The sequence below is a fragment of the Salmo trutta genome, chromosome 12, assembly GCF_901001165.1.
Source record: "Salmo trutta chromosome 12, fSalTru1.1, whole genome shotgun sequence".
NCBI classification, from domain to species: Eukaryota; Metazoa; Chordata; class Actinopteri; order Salmoniformes; family Salmonidae; genus Salmo; species Salmo trutta.
Genome location: NC_042968.1, coordinates 27,218,808 through 27,240,589, shown reverse-complemented (window position 1 = coordinate 27,240,589; position 21,782 = coordinate 27,218,808). Strand labels below are relative to the sequence as shown.

At 46.4% G+C, this 21,782-nt stretch overlaps 1 protein-coding gene across 1 annotated transcript in view; it reads right to left on the bottom strand.

Moving 5' to 3' along the window:
- Positions 1–1,241: 1,241 nt before the first annotated feature.
- LOC115203289 (protein naked cuticle homolog 1) overlaps positions 1,242–21,782 on the bottom strand; it is a 32,626-nt gene continuing 12,085 nt past the window's right edge. The window contains exons 4-10 of the mRNA XM_029767850.1: positions 11,174–11,231; positions 8,053–8,159; positions 7,803–7,898; positions 6,195–6,342; positions 3,846–3,927; positions 3,502–3,668; positions 1,242–2,956 (exon numbers count right to left, since the gene is read on the bottom strand). Of these exons, the coding sequence (XP_029623710.1) occupies positions 2,418–2,956; positions 3,502–3,668; positions 3,846–3,927; positions 6,195–6,342; positions 7,803–7,898; positions 8,053–8,159; positions 11,174–11,231 (1,197 nt within the window). The 3' untranslated portion in view covers positions 1,242–2,417. The remainder of the gene's footprint in view (positions 2,957–3,501; positions 3,669–3,845; positions 3,928–6,194; positions 6,343–7,802; positions 7,899–8,052; positions 8,160–11,173; positions 11,232–21,782) is intronic.

Here is a 21,782-nt window from a genome sequence, read left to right as displayed (position 1 = left end):
ATCATTTGTAGTCAGCAATGGGGGAGTGATTGCTTCCTACAAGAGCACAAAACGTGTGCATTTCTAGACATCTTTGGAAAGCAAGTCAGGTAAATTGCTTATTTGTCTTAAAGGGGCAGTGTAGCCAATTGGCAGAGGGTAGAATATTTTGCCTGATTCTCTGTAATAATAGCATGTGAATAATGATGCATTTAATTTTATAAAGTGGATTCTTGCATCAAACACCACAACATTTTCAGTCACCTCCTTGTCTGAAGGACAAGTGGATAAAGAGGTTAATGTTAAGCCCTGCATGTACTTTTCAAAAGTCTCATAGAATGTAGGCCTACATTGAACACCACACATTGTCTGCTACTGTAGGCTGAACGATAGAACAGCTATTTCCATGTTAACATATTATGGGATGAATTGTCTCCATTGTTTTTGATGGTTGGCCAGTCAAGTAGGCCTACATTATTGTCAAATAGCCACAGTAGCCTACTTGACCACTGTTAAAGGTGTACCCTAGCGGGTACAGCCTCAGTGTTCACATTAAACGTGCTTCGTAAGTTGCACCAAATTTTCACAATGTTCAAGTTTGCGCTCAGCAGACCTGAAATTTGCTCAGTGACGAAAAAAATAGAGGGAACATTGCTGATTACAGTATTTTCCTCTTTACCCTGGCCAGATGATACTCGGTCAGGAGCTCCTGGACTAGATGCAGGCATACCGTAGTGACCTGTCCTAAACAGTGGTGTAGGGTTCTGATGGTTCACCTAGGGTGGGAGAGGATCTGAGAGGTCCTGTGTGGTTGAAGCTGCCTGTCCGACAGCAGGCCTTCAGCAGGGTGAGTTATGGTCCTGGTGGAGCCTGCAGGCTGGGCCTGGTGTCACCTAGCACCAGAGGAATGAGACAGACAGCTGAGAGCCTCCACCCCGGTCCAGCCAGCGTCATAAACAGAGCTTTGTTGCCTGAGTGCTGGGGACACATGGCGTGATGGCAGCCTGGTGAAACGGGTGCTGACAGCTGGGGAAACGGGTGCTGACAGCTGGGGACAGGGGGATGCCTCATGGGGGGACAGCGGTTAGGGTCATGTGTTATGATCAGACCTGGAGGATCATGGGACTGCTGTGGATTGTCAACCACTACATACTTATGATTCAGCTAATGAGAAAGAGCCTTACTGTGAACTGCTAACCACAACGATTAGACAGACACTGTTCAGAAGGCAGAGATGTACTTGAGAAGGTGTACACTGACCATTTGTGTGAAAGAACTGTGTGTGGTGATATTAGGTGGTGATATTAGAGGGAGTCAAAGTTGTATCTTTGATGGTCTAAATTGTATACATAGTGGTCTTTCAATATGGTACATCGGGAAAATGGGGTTGAGTGAGAAATAAATGTAGATTGTTGATACAAACGTCACATTATAAATAAAGCTTATAATGTTGATAATATATGTACATACAATATGTAGGTAAAAAAATGTAGAAGCGTTTCAACACTACATTACTGCAGATTGTGTCATCTTTAAAAAATAAAATAAAATGTAACTGAAAAATAGCATCTGATTATTAACAATAATAATAACACCAACAATTCCATTAATAACACTAGAGGTAGCAGCTGATTACAGTCTTCTATTCTCACTGAACATTTCAACATCGTTCTCTCAGGGAGGGTCCTGTATTGCATGTGAGATTCAGGAGCTGGATGATCTTGTCTTCATCATATCCAGCCGATGCCTGTCAGTCCTCTGTTCTGACAGCCCAAAGTGTCTCCAATGCAACTGCACCCACAAGTGCTTTTCAAGTGGTTTTCAGTGACGATAGGGGTGTCACAGCAGACAGGTAACACATGCTCTCACACACACTGTATATTCATACACACAAATCTCTCTCACTCTCCAAACCAGACCCTCACTTCTCATTCCCCAAAACGTAGAGATATGTGAGGATGGCAGTGCCAGTATGGCTTCGTAAAGTCAGCTAGTCCATCAGAGTAGAGAGGGATGAGAGGAGTCCTCTGAAGGATTACAGCCAAGTCTCTTTTCTCATTCTGTTCCTCTCAGGCTCCCGTTACATCCCTCTGCCAAGTCCTGCTCCTGGTTCCTAGCAGGCCTGAAGACCAAGAAACTGTCCCGCTGCCTCAAAGGGACTCTTCATGCCTGGACAACCCCATAATAACGACCTTCACCCTGCACCTCTCCCTGTCTGTCCAACTCCTCTTGATGTCCTGTCCTCTTAGCCCACAGGGCCATGCAAGACCCAACTCCCCCTAACAGTGACACAGTTCTGGCTGTGCTGTTGCTGTGCTGTGTGGGAGGGGCCTGTGTCTGTAGAGTCTACTGGCTTGGCAGTGGAGCCAAGTTGAGGTGGGGCTGTGAGAAGGTGCTCTGGGGCTGGGGGCAGCAGGGCAGGGAGCTGGCTGGCTGCCTCAGGACTGGTAGAAGTGGTGGTAGTGGTGGTGGTGCTCATGGTGGTGATGATGCTCGTGCCTTTGAACCATCTGGGCCAGCCCTCCTTCATAGAGGAGCACACTAGGTAGGTCCCTCACCTGCTCCTTCTCCACCACAGGCCCCACTGGAGCCCCCAGAGCCCGGTACTGCTGCTGGCCCTCCTTGGCCCTCTGCTTGTGCCTGCGGTAGGGGGCTGAGGACTGGTGAGGGGGGGCCTGGCTGGGTAGGGCTGGGGGAGGTGGGGCCCCTCTGCTCCTCATCACCCTGCCCATGGTGGTCTGTGTGGGGTGCGTCCGGCTGTGGGTCTTGGGGGAGCGCAGGGCGTGTTTACCTGAGTCTTTACTCGGTCGTGGGGGACAAAGGGTGTCAGGGCCTGGGGCAGCGCTGCTCTCCATGGCCACCTGTGAGCGACGGTGGTGGGAGTAGGTTTGGCCATTCTCTGGTTCATGAGAGCGAGACCTGGTCTGGTTCGATGATCGGGTCTGTGGCTCTGCTTTCACAGGCTCTGTGGTGGGGGCTGGAGAGGGGAGAAATACAGCACAGGATAAAAAACCCATGATGGGTCAATTGATACATCAATAACTTCATTGAAAGACGGAGAACTCATAAACGTTAATATTACCAGTTCCAATACTATTTTAATAACTTTTTCCATTTTTTCTGCTTTATTTTTTTCACGGGACAAAGAGTATTTTTTTACTTTGAACTAGAGGGGGTCACACTAAAAAAATCCTCCCGTCAACACAGACATTTAAACAAAAGCAGCCCCATAATAAACAGAATTTAATTCACTTCATGATGAGGCCTGGCCCCTGAAGACATATCGTATTGTGCCCTGGTGGGTCCAGATGTTTTACTGGCCAGACCTACCTGCCTGTCTCCCTCCAAGCAGGTGCTGGGGTAATGAAGGCCTCTCTCTATCTGGACACAGCTTCAAAGTACCGCGGTGCTGTGATCGGTCAGTGCCTCTAGTCTACAATCTCTCCATCATCACCCCCGGCCCTAGCCCCCCCATCCCTCTGGCTTTCTACACCCCGGACCAGCCCACCTGGGCCAGCTCACCTGCTCCAAAGCGGGATGTGTAATTCTCGATGCCGGCCAGGTCTAGGTAGTGGTTCCTGCGCTCCAGGTTCTCATCCACACAGTGGCGCTGGCAGCCCTGACTGTGACCCTGACCCTGCTGGGTCAGAACCTGGTGCTGGATAGTGTGGTGGTCACTGTGATGGCGCCTGGAGGGGAGAGAGATGGGACTTTACAACAGCTTGAAGCAGTATTTTAGCTCTCTAAGATGTATTGCAAAACATACATTCTGTCGGTGTCAAAATAAATGTTATTAGTGTCAAAAATGCACAGATATACATTATTGTCTTGTAAAACATTGATGCAGGCTGTAAAACATCTGTTACCTGAGGAGGGCTCGAGACTTCTTCTCCGCACTTTTAAGGTCTTCAATGCACCTGTCAGTCTTGGTTCTGGGGTGGGGCATGTCTGTGAGAGAGTGAGCAGCACATTATCAAAAAGAGCAGCCACACACACGCACGCACATCTATTTCTCTCAGAAGAAAGAAACCTTTGTTCAATGCTTCATTTATTTACTCCAGGCCTCATATAAGACAAATAAAAAATATATACAGTACCAGTCAAAAGCTTGGGCACATCTATTCATTCAAGGGTTTTTCTTTATTTTTACTAATTTCTACATTGTAGAATAATAGTGAAGACACCAAAACTATGAAATAACACATATGGTTACTACATATCATGTAGTAACCAAAAAAGTGTTAAACAAATCAAAATATATTTGAGATTCTTCAAAGTAGCAACCCTTTGCCTTGATGACAGCTTTGCACACCCCTGGCATTCTCTCAACCAGCTTCACCTGGAATGATTTTCCAACAGTCTTGAAGGAGTTCCCGCATATGCTGAGCACTTGTTGAGTGCTTTTCCTTCACTCTGCAGTCCAACTCATCCCAAACCATCTCAATTGGGTTGAGGTCAGGTGATTGGGGTGGCCAGTCATCTGATGCAGCACTCCATCACTCTCCTCCTTGGTCAAATAGCCCTTACACAGCCTGGAGGTGTGTTGGGTCATTGTCCTGTTGAAAAACAAATTATATCCCATCTGGTTTGCGCTTAGTGGGACTGGCGTAATGCTGCAGAATGCTGTGGTAGCCATGCTGTTTAAGTCTACCTTGAATTCAAAATAAATCACAGGCTGTGTCACCATCATAGCACCCCCACACCACCTCCTCCATGGTTCATGGTGGGAACCACACACGCAGAGAACATCCATTCACCTACTCTGCGTCTCACAAACAGACGGCGGTTGGAACCAAAAATCTCAAATTTGGACAGGTTTCCACCAGTCTAATGTCCATTGCTCGTGTTTCTTGGCCCAAGCAAATCTCTTCTTCTTATTGGTGTCCTTTAGTAGTGGTTTCTTTGTAGCAATTCAACCATGAAGGCCTGATTCACACAGTCTCCTCTGAACAGTTGATGTTTCAATGTGTCTGTTACCTGAACTCTGTGAAGCAATTTCTGAGGCTGGTAACTCTAATGAACTTATCCTCTGCAGCAGAGGTAACTCTGGGTCTTCCTTTCCCGTGGCGGTCATCATGAGAGCTCATTTCATCATAGCGCCTGATGTTTTTTGCGACTGCACTTAAAGCAACTTTCAAAGTTCTTCAAATTTTCCCGGATTGACTGACCTTCATGTCTTAAAGTAATGATGGTCTGTCGTTTCTCTTTGCTTATTTGAGCTGTTCTTTTACCAAATAGGGCTATCTTCTGCATACTACAACCTACCTTGTCACAACACAACTGATTGGCTCAAACGCATTAAGAAGGAAAGAAATTCCACAAAGGCAAAGGGTGGGTACTTTGAAGAATCTCAAATATAAAATATATTTTGATTTGTTTAACACTTTTTTGATTACTACATGATTCCATATGTGTTATTTCATAGTTCTGATGTCTTCACTATTAAATAGTAAAAATAAAGAAAAACCCTGGAATGAGTAGTTGCGTCCAAACTTTTGACTGGTACTGTATATATAACCCAGAGTGTATTAATGAAGTGTTGTGGTTTGAAATTATCCTGAAGACAGTTGAAATTTGCGTGAAGACAGCCAGCTAATGTTTCGTTTTCAAAGCCTGCTTCTTTTGAATCGCTTGACGTTATAAATAGACACAACAACAGGAAGTAAACAAACAGGGCGTCATATTTTGTAGCAATTTTTTTTAAATTCTCAATACTTGTTTACCAAGTCGTCAGTTAGAAAAGTTACGTTGAATGTAGCTATATTTTACCGACAGCTCTGAGAAGTGGGGGGTGAGGGAGAAGAAGAAACACTTTGGAGAAAAATAAAATGGTTGTGGTTATCAAACGGAGTTGGTGCATCTCTTAAGGTTTCTTTCGGAGTATTTGAAGGCACTGGGGGGTTCTCAGCTCTGTCACTACTCCCATCATTAAAAATGAACCCCATTGTGCCGGAGAGATGGAGCAATGGAAGAGATGGAGACACAGGCAAAGAGTGAGAGAGAGAGAGAGAGAGGAGTCTGACATGCCTGAAGCAGGTGCCTTTCCGCATGACAACAAACAAGACTCTGGATGTGCTGACAGCAGAACAGTCAAGTAGGGGAGCCCAAAGAACACCGCTCTCTCCCCTCCCCTACCTCTTCTTCCCCCTCTATCTCCCCATCCTCCCTCCCTTCCCTTTCCCAGCCCTGTGATCCTCCCCCAGCCTGGTGGTTACCTGCGGGGCCCTGAGTGCAGCTCCGCCAGCGCTGGCTGGGGTCGGGGGCCACGGAGAGCTTGACCCGCAGTGTCTTGCTGCTGCTGGGGGAATGGTTGACCGACGTGTCCACCACCTCATAGATGGTGTGGAGCAGGCTGGTGATGTCCTGAGGAGGGGAGGGAGAGAGAGAGAGCGAGATGGTCTGAGTTAGTGCACAGCCGACAACTCAGTTACTGTAGTCTGTCTAGCATGTTACAGACAAACAGGAGAGATGAAGAGAAGAACATGCTGAGTTGTCAGTTGTTTTATTTCAGTGTTCTCCCTGTAAAGTGATCAGGCAGGGAGTACAAAGATGGGATAAATGCATGACAAGATATGTCTGGGAGATGGGAGGAGAAGTGCTAAAAGATGAACTGATGCACAACCCACTCTATAGCAGCTCTGCTCTTAATAGGTAGAGCCTTCATTACTCTTTCTCTCTGTAGGCTTTTTATGGTGGTTAGTGTAACTTTCGGAGTGGTTCAATTAAGAGCTTTTAAAAGTATTATCTCCCTCTCAATATCTCTCTCTTTCTCGCTCTTTGAAAGAGTCGAGTAGCTGAGGGCCATAGCACAGACCTTTGCCTCAGGGCTAAGAGTCAGACATAGACAGAGAGAAGATAAGAGGGAAAATTCTGTAGGATGGGATTCCTGTAGAAAGGCCGAATAACAGCCACACACAAAGTCAGTGAGCACAGAGCAGACATCTGAAATCTGTACTCGCTTAAGTCTTTAAAAGCCTGTTCAGGAAGAGAGCAACATGAACATCCACAGATGGATCAATAACATAGCATGTTTAATAATACATATTTCAAGTCTTGTTAGGATTTTCCCTCTGAAGGTAATTACTGCATTTCTACTAATGTTCCCTGGACTGCCACTGCCAAGAAAAGGGTCTTACAAAACCACTCAGAAATTGGGACCTTTTTGGGCCTGTTAGCCTAGCTTCTGCTCTCGCTCCTCTAAAACGTCCAAATGCCTGCATTCCTATTGCCTTGCCTCTCTCTGAATGCAACATAAAGGCCTATTATGAGCTCTTTGGGGACTGGCTCCAGATACCGTTTCAAACGCTAAGACGTAAAAAAGCCTCCTATGTCATTTTTAGTTTTCCATTTTTTCATACGTCTGAAGAAATAAAAAAAGGGAGCTGGAGAAGAAAGCTATTTCCTTCTTCTTCTTCTTTTTGTGTGAGCTGCCGCCTGCCGTCTCATGTGCCGCGGGGCCATGGGCGATGCCAAAGAAACTGGAGATCCAACCATCCCACTACACAGAGGACAGCTTCAGTCTCTTCACACCGTTTCAACTCAGCTCTCCAAAAATACAGGCCTCTCTGACTGCACTGCTCAGATCTTTACAAGGCAGCAGCCCGCCACTAGGTATCTAACGCTGGGAAGGAAAAAGTCTCTTTGGTTCCTAGTGGCTGTATTATTGAAATGTATGTATGTAACTTCATCTGGTTGTGTCTCACGCACATCTGCATGTGTGTATTAGTTTGAAAGAGGAAAAGATCATGGGCAGGTAAAGAAAAGGAAAGTGCCCTGTTATGTATTAGAGTATGTTTGAATATAAAATGTGTTTGAACCCTTACCTCTCTGGTGACCTTGCCATTGTTGTCAAAATCATAGAGCGTGAACGTCCACTCCTGTCTGTTGTCTTCCTCTACAGAGACGGCACACTCAAGCTCCTGAAACGAATCGCATTGCAATATAAGTATCAATACGTTCACGACTGTGTGCCTCCTTCCATCCCTGAAAGAGTATTATTTGTTGCTCTAGTTTTTCCCAGAAGCACTAATAAATGGTCCACGTTGGTGGTTCACAGGTCAACTTCACACTCACTTCAAACTGGAGCTGTTTCTGTGTGCCTGTGGGCACCTGGTTCTCTCTCCCCTGCATCTTCTCCTCCACACAGCAACTGTCCACCGTCTTCTCCGGGGGCAGCGCCACTGTAAGAACACACACGCAACCAAATGATAAGTTTACTGGTCGAGTACACAGTTTAGCAGATGTTGTAGCAGGTGCAGCGAAATGCTAATATTACTAGCTCCTAACAATGCAGTACAATGTAAAATAAAATGTAAGAAAATACAAAAAACGACAAGAAATCAACAACGGCGGGACGAATCTGATTAACAACCCAAATAGCACTGTAGCAGTAATCAAAGGCAAACTATATCTATGTACACCGGGAGAATGTACACAAGATCAACTAAGAATGATATGTACAGCAGTAGATATGTACAGCAGTAGATATATTACAGTAAGCTACGTCAAGAATCCAGTGTATAAATAAGCATAAGGCACAGACACAAAATACTTCGGGGCTTGGATGCAAATCATTGTCATGGGAAAGTGCTAACAGCCCCAGGAATGGTTGAGGAGGTGGATGACTAGAACATGGAACTGAACAGACATAACATGCCCTACATGCCAAGAACAGGACATGATGCTACTGTATAATGTGGCTTAAGATATTACATTCTAAAGTGGGAACATCATCTGATCTGAACATCAAAGAACCCCATGGGAGCCCTGCCTCAGTCTCTGTGCCCACTGTAGCTGAGCTCATAATGCTGGATGTTTCACTGAGTATTATAGCTTCCAGACATATAGCCCAGACAGACAGCGTCCATAGGGACGCCTCACCTCGTCTGTCACACACACATCCTATTCCACCGCTACGCACATCCTCAACAACAATAGGCCCCAACTACAGTATCAAACCCTTATAGTGCATGTCAGCCCACCAACATCTCCTACTGTAACATGTCACAGTCCTTTCATCACATCATAATCCAATTAAAACCTCAGATGTTTCAGACCTGGGTACTACAAATGAAAAACAGACTGATAGGCCACGGGCAGAGGCCATGAATACACAGAGTCACTCCATGGGTCCAAGTAGTGCACTATTTATGGAATAGGGTGCCATTTCATTGGGACGCAGTTGGTGGCCATTTGGTTTTGCTTGTGCTCCTGCCCGACCAATCAGGATCAGGAGATGGCTGGGTTACTGCGCATGCACGCATACACACACACACAGCTCAGCTCCCCCCCAACCCCCTCCCCCCTGTTGCACTTTGAAGTTCCATTCTCAAACCTTTTGGCCGAGGATCAGACCAGCCGGCTGTAAAACAGAATAACTAATTAATTAAGCCAAGTTAAATCTGAAACAGCGTTTGTTGTGGTCGCCAAAGGAGCAGACAGACAGACACAACAGCCTCGTTCTCTTTCCTCCGTATCCAAGCAGATCAAAGAGAGAGGAACATGTCTGTCCGTCTCCCGTCCCCTCGGCTGCAGGCACAATGAAAGGCAGCGTCCTGGGGAGCAAAAACTTTTTGAAGGAGGAAAATTGAACCCTGTCTTTTGATCATCACAGATGCTCAAAGGTACCATTGTGCCGTGCAAGGGGGCAAATCTGTTGGGTAATAAGCCCAATGTGGAGATGGTGATGCTTATCTCCAGGCTAATGAAAAGACCCAGAGGAATACTGTAGGCTATGTCCCAGAGGGCACCCTATTTCCTATGTAGACATAATCTGATATCTCCCTCTCAGACTCTGACCCCCCTCGTCACTGAAATACAGTCAGCCTGCTCTTTATGAGTGGAACTAAATGCTGCCAGAGGATTGGCTGGTGATCTGATGGGAGTGGAGGAGGGACTGGGCTGGCACTCTCCCAATGCGTTCATGCTTGATCCAACAGCCCTGCCATTACACATACACACACACACACACACACACAAGACCGCTGTCACACACTCTCAGACCATCCACACAGAAGTGAAAGCTGAGAGTCAAGCAAGTGTGACCAGACACAGAGATACAGGTTTATACAGCTGATTGGGACTTCTAAGCCTCAGTTAATGGCCTTGTGAAAACTACATTTGAAAAGGCACAGAGGATGCAACTGCAAGATCCGAAGAGTCAAAACACATTACCATCTTGGGATCCCTTTTGCTTCATCCCTCTGCAATTTTGCCAGCAAGTTCTTTTTTAATCCTCACAAACTTTCTTTGAAAATGCTTACTGAAGACCTGAGGAAAGACAAGCTTTCATATGTGCTTTGGCCTAACGATCATCTGTAACCTCTCTCTGGCTCTCTATGTCTGTCCCTTTCCCCTTCAACAAACCACTTTCATTCCTGGGTTATAAAGAATCAAAAAGCCGGAATGCTCCATAACGGCTTTCATTCAAGTTTAAATGTGATTTAAGAAATCTGTTAGTGAACCCCCAGGTCTAAAGAAGAATTGTACCAAACGGTAATCAAGAACTACTTTGATAATAAGTTGTCTCTCAGTTCTGACTGAAATGTACCACAAATAGTACTTACAAAGTCTGTAAGAGAACCATGGTGTGTCTACTCTTCTGAGAATGAGGGGAAGAGAAAGGGAGCAAGATGGCTCCTAAGCAGACACATGGAGGGATTTTGACATGAACAAGGTGTGGTGTGAATGGTCATCTAACGTTATCATAATTACATGTTCTATAATAGGTTGTATTTATAGTGCTTTTCACCAGGTCTTTAGGCACCTTTATGAGGACAGGACAATGATGAGGACCAAAGCATACGTGGCCCACCACTTAAAATAAACCAGCCTGAACTAGCTCAACTCAACGACACCCTGACCCACATATCTGGGCTGGTCCCATCCCAGTCTCCTCTGCTGCCAGTTAGGTAGCACAACAGAGCTCTGGTGCTCTTTTCCAGCTCCGTTCAGATGAAGGGGGAGGCCTTCCACCCTGATTCCTTAATCCAGGATCACACCACACAGGGGGAAAACAGAATAGATGGAGGTGGATTGCAAAACACAGAGAGGGAGGGGAGGGCCAGGTGAGAGAAAGGGAGGAGGAAAGGAGAAGGTAGGTAAGGGGGGAGAGAGGGACTGGGGGAGGGGTTCCATACATCCACCTCATCAGCACATTTCAGGAGCTTAGTGGTGGTGGGGGGGGGGGTCATACCTTCTAAACGGTAATGTTCATCACTGATTCCCTCTGCACACGCCTTGTCCAACACATCCTGGAGAAAGAGAAACATACAGACACATTTATTTTAGTGCATTTGTCACGAACTATGCACAACAAATATATATTCCACCAGATTTAGCTACAGAGTTTATTTCCATGTTTGTAGAGAGGAAGAGAGGAGAGGAAGTAGAGAGGAAGAGTATAGTCACCATATAAACAAAGTATTCTAGATGGACACTGGAGATCTACATTAGAGCCGCCAATACATAGTGACATGGCTAAATCCAAATGACAGTATTGAGCTCTATATATTTGTTTGACAACTGTGAGCTGAAGCTGAGCAGAACCAGAAAGTTAGAGAAGACAGTACTGTGATTGAAGAATCTAAACAGAGTGAGTGTACGACTGACTGCCACTGCCACACAGTACTGGAGTTGGTCAAAGAACGGCCTCAAACACTGGTCACAATCACACTCTTCCTGTGGGGAATTGTGGGTTGTCTGTGAGGCTATCGTCATTGGGGGTAGCGATACGCTGGTGGGATTCAGTCCACCCGACCCGAGCCCCTCTCCTCTCCTGGCAGCCGTGTCTGTGAGCGCATACCAATGGGACTGCGTGATATGTGAGCACAGGGCTTCACCATGGAAAATGCCAACTCAGGTGTCTCTGTGGCATTACAGTCATCTGGCCCAATAACCATTACACACACACACCCCTGATCTGAGAGTTCTCTTTCACACACACACCCCTGATTTGAGAGTTCTCTTTAACACACACATCGGAAAAAGCTCTCTCTCTCGCTCTGGCATAGACATACATAATACTGAAAACAATCTCACACCGTAAACCTACAGAGATATAACCCCAGAGACATACTAACTACATTATAAACACAGTACACCCTATCCCTTATGTATGAAGTACCTACTCCAACAATCAAATCATAAACCACTAAAACAACACCTGAGCTGCTTGATCTAGTCTATGTGGAGATACTAGCTCTCTCCCCTCTCCGTGTTAAAGAGGTGGATTTATGAGAGTGAGAACGTGTAGGAGGGATTTGGGTTTAATCCAGTAGAGAGGTAGCGTTCAGCTGGTGTGATCCTAGCCCAGTCAGCCTAGTAGAGCAGCTCTGCAGTGTACTCAGTGGGGTGGCCCCTCAGGAGGAGTGTACACTACTCACTGACTGACACTGACTAAAGTGCACTAAATATGGAGTAGGGTGCCATTTGGGAGACAGCTTGACTGAGGCTGTCTGAATCATTAAAACCTCCTCAGGATGTAGCCAGGTTCCTCTCTCTCCCTCTGAGCCGAAACCTTACCAGCCTGCTATTTAAACTAGGCCTGACCCAGACTAATATGGTCAGGCCCAAAAGAAGCCAGCCCAGGAGATAAAAATCAGACACTGACTGTGTGGAAGAATTGAGAGTAGAGATCGAGAGAGGAGGGGAGTGGGCGGTGGGGAGGTGGGACGGTGGGGAGAGAGATATATGAAGCGGTGTTGTGTTGCTGCTTAGGCGCTCAGCCCCTGCCTGCTTTGCCTTTGAGAGGCAGCCAGCAGAGCAGTCTGCAGCAGACAGGGTAAGTAACAGGAGAGCCTCTCCATGTGCACGCTGCTTTAAAAGATATCCCTGTCCAACACAAGAACACACTCAGAGACCTGAATGTCTCAGCACTACTGAAATCCTGCTGCCAACACACATCTGTAAAGCATTTCTGAATGCCTTGTATTTACAGATCCTCAGCGGGGGGGCTCTGAATGTAGTACAGATTAAGCTGTACAGTGCAGTGTGTGTGTGTGTGTGTGTGTGTGAGAGAGAGAGACGGAGACAGAGAGAGAGAGAGAGAGAGAGAGAGAGAGAGAGAGAGCTGCAGTCAGATGGCTGTCCCTGAGTGGCGTCAGGACTATCTCTGCAGGTCAGGCAGAGTTCTTCAGGTCAGAGGAGGGCAGCTCTGGAGTGCCAGCTGACAACTTAATTGTCAGTAGTACTGCAGCCAGTATTGGCACCACAGCCACAGAGCTCCAGGTCTACAGTACTCTTCACAATTAAGGTCCAGGCCTGTACAGTAACCCCAGCCTAGGACCCAGCCAAGGCCCCAGCCTCCTTCCATAAACCTTCAGAAAAATCACCCCTCAATCAACATTCCTCCAGCCTCTCACACACACACACTCACTATCACTCACGCATAGTATTGAGTCGAGAACATTTTCTGTTTTTGATGAATGACACAAAATGGAGGGATTAGCCAAAAACATGAGAACAGGGGAAAGAGGAATGTGCTAATTGGTTGTTGTCTGTGATGATGGATGGCAGCAGTATTATTAGTATGCTGGGGTTACTCCGGGATCTGTTCTTGGCATCTCTGCTTAATGTTGAAAATGTTTTTATACATTCAGTAAAAACCCGAGAGAGTCTTTCTCCCTCTCTCACCACCTTTCTCGCCCCCTTCTCGTTTCTCTCTCTCACTCCCTCTCCACTGCCCCGCTCCCTCTCGCCCCCCTCTCATTTCTCTCTCTCCCTCCCTCTCGTTTCTCTCTCACTCCCTCTCCCTCTCTCCTGCCCCTCTCTCCCTCGCCCCCCTCTCGGTTCGCTCTCACTCCCTCTCCTTTCTCTCACTCCTCTCCTTCGCTCTCTCACTCCCTCTCCCCCCCTCTCGCCCCCTTTCCTTTCTCTCCCTCACTCCCTCTACCCCCTTGCTCTCACCCCCTTCTCATTTCTCTCTCCCTTGCCTCTCTCCCCCTCCCTCCTCCTCTCTCCCATTCCCTCCATCACTCCCTCTCTCTCCATCACTCCCCCTCTCCTCTCTCACTCACTCCCCCTCGCCCCCCTCTCATTTCTCTCTCTCACTCCCTCTCGTTTCTCTCTCACTCCTGCCCCTCTCTCCCTCGCCCCCCTCTCGGTTTGCTCTCACTCCCTCTCCTTTCTCTCATTCCTCTCCTTCGCTCTAACACTCCCCCTCCCCCCCTCTCCTTTCTCTCTCACTCCCTCCACCCCCTCGCTCTCACCCCCTTCTCGTTTCTCTCTCCCTTGCCTCTCTCCCCCTCCCTCCTCCTCTCTCGCATTCCCTCCATCACTCCCCCTCTCCTCTCACTCACTCCCCCTCTCCCACTCCCTCCCTCCCCCTCTCTCTCACTCCCTCCCCCTCTCTCTCACTCACTCCCCCCTCTCACTCACTCCCTCCCTCTCTCACTCCCTCTCTCCCTTACTCCATCACTCCCTCTATCCTCCATCACTCCCTCTCTCCTCCATCACTCCCTCTCTCCTCCATCACTCCCTCTCTCCTCCATCACTCCCTCTCGTTTCTCTCATCCCATCATCAAAAGACCTGACCGCTAAACGGCAGGAGGAATATGATAAGAGAAACAACAGAACTAGGCAGAAAGAATCATTTGAAGTATATTTTTTCTCTTCTACTTTCTAGAATGTGCCGTTCAGAGAACTGGGCAATTCGACACACACTCAAAGTTTGAACTCAGACCAGAACTGCCCAAAATTCCCCATTTTAAGATTCCTCTGGTCCTGGCAGTGAAGTGACTGAATGTCTCTCGTTCTTTCTTTCAGGGCCTTGTCCCAAAGGAACAATAAGGCCACTCTCTTTGTCCAGCAGCTCCAGGGCCTGTTGTGGCCCCGTCAGCAGGCTTTAATGGAGCTACAATAACACTTTCAGTGAGGCTCAGGTCCTCACCTCCTCACCAGGCAGGCAGAAGGCTGGACAGAGGGCTGGACCAGCTTTATTCAGCCCTATGAGAATGAAGTTTAATCCCCTGAACCTCACTTCTGACTCTGGTGGTGACACACTGAGCACTCCATTGTCTTCAGCCCCTCCCTGCCACGTCAGCATCTCCATTTAGATCAATGGAGGACCTGGCCCAGGCCCGCACCCCTCAGGCCCTTACCCCTCTCTACTGTGGGACTGACTGCTCTTTTCTTCCTGGGGATCTCACAGGGACCCCACAGCTCCCAGGTTTGAGGATTAGGGGATGGGGATAGTGACTAGTGACCTCTGTCCTCTTTTAGGGGGTTCTAAAAAAGGTTTAGGACTTGTTTTTGTTCATTGATGGATTCTTGGCTGGCTCAATATATGGAAGACTTCACACAGGATGCTTACAGATTTTTTTTTATTCACAATTCAAAGTTGTTTCGTCCTCTGCTTCAGGGCCAATGTGGGATTCAATACACAAGTGACGATATCAAAGAATAATTTATACTATTCTTAAAATGTTATTCAGTGATTGCATCTTTTGTTCAGCCAACCTTTATTCTTTATCTTCAATGACCGTGTTTTCCACTGGCTATAAGCATGGTAATCAGCTGACCTTAAAAGAGCCATCCATCTTGACCTGTTGTGTCAGGCCAATGAGCCAATCACAGGCCTGTCTGGTGACCTTTGTCCTATGTTGGGTCAAGGGTCACAATAGGAGTGCAGCTTAAGGCAAACAGAGTCAGGGACAAGGCCAAGAGCTGCACCACTTTGATCATCTCAAGAAGACCTCAATGAACACCGCATCTTCCTGTATCTTTCATACCTTCAGTAACCGTCTTCCATACTATATATGCTAATCAAATGTGCTTCTCTGGTCTAACTCTATACCAAACAAAAAAGTGAAGGCCCAGCTGCTCATTTGAGAAATAGTCGAGGAGAATGAATTGCTCAGATGAACATTGTGTGATACTGTACGTGTAAAGGTCTTTTGGCTTTTTTTCTGTGTGTTCACGACTGGTGTTATGGAGTGTTTATGAAGGTTTTACGAAGACTACAGTGAAGTGTCACTTTCCCAGCTCTGCAGAACGTATTTGGGCGCTACCCCAGAGCTTCAGAGTATCATGAAAGGCTGTAAGCAAATTAACAAGCCTCTTTCCTCCAATGCTTGGGACCACCAAAAACAATTTTCCAGACATGATGTTTAATGTTCTGTGGAAACCAAAGTTTAAAGCATTTTGCTTTCAACAGGAGCCAGACCCTTCAGAGCTTCTTCTCTTCTGGGCTTGGAGGATGGAGGATTGTATGGCCCCAGTGTGTTTTAAAGTTGTTAAAGCCCCTTCACAGAAAGTGATTTATTCCTAGAGCAGTATAAGACAGGAACACAGTGTGACTGTGCTGCATTACAGCATCCCAGCTAGCTACATCAGTACTGGACAGTCTGCCCGCTCTGTCTACTAGGACCCACGTCAATGAGACACATAAATATGGATTTGAATAAGGGAAAATAAAGGAAAACCCAGATTTGCGTATTTACAAATAATAATATTTTTAAGAACTAACATTGGTTATATTGAGAGTTTAAGTGAGCCAAGGAACCACTGACTGCAGGGGTGAAGAGCAAATCATAGACTGACTGAAGTTTGGCAAGTTAGGGCATGAGGTTGCCATGGGGGCCCGCAAGCCTTACCCTGGCACTGTGTTCACAGACAGACTGGGCCGTGTGTGTGTGTGTGTGTGTGTGTGTGTGTGTGTGTGTGTGTGTGTGTGTGTGTGTGTGTGTGTGTGTGTGTGTGTGTGTGTGTGTGTGTGTGTGTGTGTGTGTGTGTGTGTGTACGCGCGCGTGTGCATAAGTGCATGTGTAATTACATGTGCGTGACTGTGTGGTTGTGAGCGCATTCCGTGTATGAGTGCGTGTGATACTACCATATGTGTGTTTACGTGTGTAAGTGTGGGGTTGTGAAAAGTCCTACAAGGCCCTGGTCTCTACGCTGTCTGCCTCCACCCAACACAGGCGGCTGACAATTTACACGGGACGACAGCTCCCCCTGATCGTGCGCCAGCCAGCCGGGGCACAGGGCTCGGTGGAGGCAAGCCGGAGGCCTCGGGAGCAGCGTTGGGTTGGAGCAGTGTTACTAGTTACTGGCACTCCTTCAAAACCCAGGAAAATTCTCATTATGAGAGTGAAGCATTGGGTTGGGTGCCTCCCGCTGCTCTCTACTCTGCTCTCCCAGGCAGTGCTGGAACTGGAGAACACCTTCAGGTCTGACATTTAGACTGGAGCAAGACAGTCCCACGATGCCGAGCAGGGAGGGAAACAACACATGAAAGGCCATTTAGGGAATGTGAGAAAGACAAACAGAGCGAGGAAGACAAGAGAGAGAGGAGAACAAGGAAATGTTTGGTGGCCATGTTTGCCTGGTTGTCTGTCTGTTAGGCCTGCTGGGTCCTTTTGACAGAGACAGCCTCACCCAAAGCCAGAGGAAATGTAACCTTTATTTAACTAGGCAAGTCAGTTAAGAACAAATTCTTATTTACAATGATGGCCTACACCGGCCAAACACAGATGACGCTGGGCAAATTGTGCGCCGCCCTATGGGACTCCCAATCACGGCCGGTTGTGATACAGCCTGGATTTGAACCAGGATGTCTGTAGTGACACGTCTAACACTGGGATGATGTGCCTTAGACCACTGCGCCACTAGGGAGCCCAGGTATTAAAAAAGGAAAAGGGTTTTAAATGTAGAAATTGTCCAGGTGATACAACAACTAAGTCAAGACAGGGTTATGAATAACCTAGAAAACCACACCATTGCTAACATCTGAAATGTATATATAAATTCAATTCATAATGAAAGAAATCAACTAAAACTGCTAGTTTGTAAAGCCAAGACATTTCCAAATGGCTTGGTGACAATACTATAGGTTGCAGCACACAAATGGCTGACGTTGAAAGCTTAGAACTAAAACAACAAAAAGTATATTGGTTTTAGGGCTGCAAATGAGCTTAAGGTGTAGTGTTACTGGAGCAGGACCTCTTGAGAGGAAATGCCCATCCCCTCTCCGCCCCCAACAGAGTAAGCTGAGACACTCCAGAGGCTGGTTCAAAGGTTTGGGTCTGGTGCTGCGACTATATCCTTGAGAAGGGGGATCTAGATCAGAGTTAGAAGTGCAGTGACCCTTTTAATTGTGTGGTACTGTTTGGGAAAACAGAAAGCATCAGCAGACACCAGACAGCAGCTTAGAGCTAGGTTGAAAACTGAGTCAAATGCAGTGGAGCTACATGGATTTGTCCAATAACAAATGCAAATTTGTGTTTTCTGTTGCCATAATGAACACGACCCAAGACTCAGCTTCAGTTCTTCATGTGAAACGCTCCTCCTCCTCACTTGTCTCTACCCGATATTTAACAGCCACAGTCAGACTGGGCGGCACGTACCGACAAAACACGACACCTTGAGATCGTTCCAAGATAGAAAGTGTTGTTGTGAGGTAGTGAACGGAGCACTGCCTCTAAGCATGGCTTCCAAAAGGATCGGTTTGCACACAAGAAATTAAGATCTCAGAAAATCATAATGTAGCGAACCTGTCAGGCAACAGAAAGACACATCTACCAGGGTGGAGAAAGCAGACTGCCAATTATTGTGCAACACATCTGTTAGATCAACAGCCATCTCTGTGTCCGCGTGTGTGTGTTGAGTAAACATAATGTAGGTGTCTGCACGTAGCATGTAGAACTATGAGCCAGAACCAGAGAGACCTGTTCTGTTGTTCAGCTGTGAAGAGCCTATCCTCTCGGGCCAAAACATTTGATGCTACTTTGAGGTATTTCTTGGGTTCCCTCCAAAATCATAGATACTTGGACAGACTCCAACATCATAGATCTTTATTATGCATAACTGCATAAAAGCAGAGGAGAGGCCGTTTGAAATGCCAAGAAGAGACATATCTGTTTTCTTTTACAATGCTATTTGATGCACATTTGATAATCAACTGAACGTTATTCGCTGAGATCAAAGCATGTCAAGGCAATCCGAGGTTTGATCTTGAGGTTCTTTTCAACTTGTGAGCCAAGTCCAGCCTGATCAGATAAAACTCTCTTCAAGGAAACAAAGAATGTTTCCTTGAACTCTAACTGGACCATAACAACTCACTGACTGAACTCCAGGTCGCCCGTTTGAAACACCATGCCAGACGGTCGGAGGATGACGCTGGCTAATTGGACACTTCTGAAGGAGCAGAGTGGACCAGACACCTTCATTGCAGTCGGCGAGGTTACAGTGTAGACTCTGCGGCCCCAAGCATGACACTGCTCACTCACAGCACACCCACTTGTCTTCCTTTCCTGCCTGTGACCCAGGAAGGAAATTATTGCCACAGGCTAGGGATTCGTCAACAGTCAGTCAGCCAGTCATGTTGGAGGAAGCTGCCTTATGATGTGTATGGTATGCAGTGAGCAGCACCAGGGCTCTGTGATGGCTACGCTGGGCTGGTTAGGAGAGGTGGAGAGGCCTGGAAGGATGCATGCCAGTGGGCTTACCATCTTATCTCTAGTTAACTGGACAGGTCACACACAGACAGCTTGCAACACTGGGAAGGGGAAAAAAAGTCCTGTGATTGGAGGAGTTGTGGTGTCCAATCTCATGGATTCATGCTGGTATGTTTAGTGACATTTGGTGTGTCTGTGCAGACCAACTGCATAACATAACATTGCTGAATGTGATGCCTTTGGATCCCAGATTTAACTCTTGGGCCTGGAGAGAGAAAATGGTGTGTGCATGAGCGCCCGTCTGCGTGAATCCAGCTCTGTTGACAGCCCCCCAGAAGACTCCTCCCCTAATAACTGGCTCTGGCTTTTATAGTCTGATTGGTGGCCAGGCCGTGTACAGTCATTTTAACCAAGTCAGATTAACATTGCAAACATTGCTGGTCACATTACCTCATCCACATCAAAGGCTTCCCCCTAAAAGGCTCAGTAGAATATTAGTGGAGATTTACAGCCCTTATTTCTGTACTTCAGAAACATGCTGATTTGAGCTAATCTCCCTCCCTCTTCGTGGTTCATGTGTGAAGTTAGCCAACGCTTTAATGACCCATTTACAAAACTTTTACACCTGCAAAGATAATCTTTTACAGCTCTGCTAGCTTGCTAACCCCTTCAGCAACACACACCACTGTAACCTGCCTGTTTCTCAAGGCATAAAGCAAGGTATTTATTAGGGCTTTGAAAATATGTAACCACTGCAATTAGCTTTTATCAGGCTGTTTATCAAATGAGTTTCTCACAGAGAGGAGAAAATGGCTGCTTGATCAAGGGTCTTTAAAGCTCATGTTATTCTGCGGCTGGTTCCCCCCAGCCCAGCAGCAGAGAAGGGGTTCATGGAGATACAGTAGATAGACCATATGAACTCCAGGTGGACTGCTCTCAATTCAATTCAATTCAATTCAATTCAATTCAATTCAAGGGGCTTTATTGGCATGGGAAACATGGTAACATTGCCAAAGCAAGTGAGGTAGGTAATATACAAAAGTGAAATAAACAATAAAAAGGAACAGTAAACATTACTCACAGAAGATCCAAAATAATAAAGACATTACAAATGACATATGTACAGTGTTGTAACGATGTACAAATGGTTAAAGTACAAAAGGGAAAATAAATAAGCATAAATATGGGTTATATTTACAATGGTGATTGTTCTTCACTGGTTGACCTTTTCTTGTGGCAACAGGTCTCAAATCTTGCTGTGGTATTTCACCCAGTAGATATGGGAGTTTATCAAAATCGGGTTTGTTATTGTATTATTTGTGGATCTGTGTGAATTATGTGTCTCTAAAATGGTCATACATTGGGCACAAGGTTAGGAAGTGCAGCTCAGTTTCCACCTCATTTTGTGGGCAGTGCACATAGCCTGTCTTCTCTTGAGAGCCAGGTCTGCCTACGGCGTCCTTTCTCAATAGCAAGGCTATGCTCACTGAGTCTGTACATAGTCAAAGCTTTCCTTAAGTTTGGGTCAGTCACAGTGGTCAGGTATTCTGCCACGGTGTACTCTCTGTTGAGGGCCAAATAGCATTCTAGTTTGCTCAGTTTTTTTGTTAATTACTTGACACATTGGAAAGAATTATCTTTTTGTTAACATGATTTGGTTGGGTCTAATTGTGTTGCTGTCCTGGGGCTCTGTGGGGTGTGTTTGTGAGTCCCAGGACCAGCTTGCTTAGGGGACTCTTCTCCAGGTTCATCTCTCTGTAGGTGATGGCTTTGTTATGGAAGGTTTGGGAAACGCTTCCTTTTCGGTGGTTGTAGAATTGAATGACTCTTTTCTGGATTTTTATAATTAGTGGGTCTCGGCCTAATTCTGCTCTGCGTGCATTATTTGGTGTTCTACGTTGTACACAGAGGATATTTTTGCAGAATTCTGCATGCAGAGTCTCAATTTGGTGTTTGTCCCATTTTGTGAATTCTTGGTTGGTGAGCGGACCCCAGACCTCACAACCATAATAGACAAGGGGTTCTATAACTGATTCAATTATTTTTAGCCAGATCCTAATTGGTATGTCGAATTTTATGTTCCTTTTGATGGCATGGAATGCCCTTCTTGCCTTGTCTCTCAGATCATTCACAGCTTTGTGGAAGTTACCTGTGGCGCTGATGTTTAGGCCAAGGTATAGTTTGTGTGCTCTAGGGCAACAGTGTCTAGATGGAATTTGTATTTGTGGTCCTGGCAACTGGACCTTATTTGGAACACCATTATTTTGGTCTTACTGAGATTTACTGACAGGCCCAGGTCTGGCAGAATCTGTGCAGAAGATCTAGGTGCTGCTGTAGGCCCTCCTTGGTTGGTGACAGAAGCACCAGATCATCAGCAAACAGTAGACATTTGACTTCAGATTCTAGTAGGGT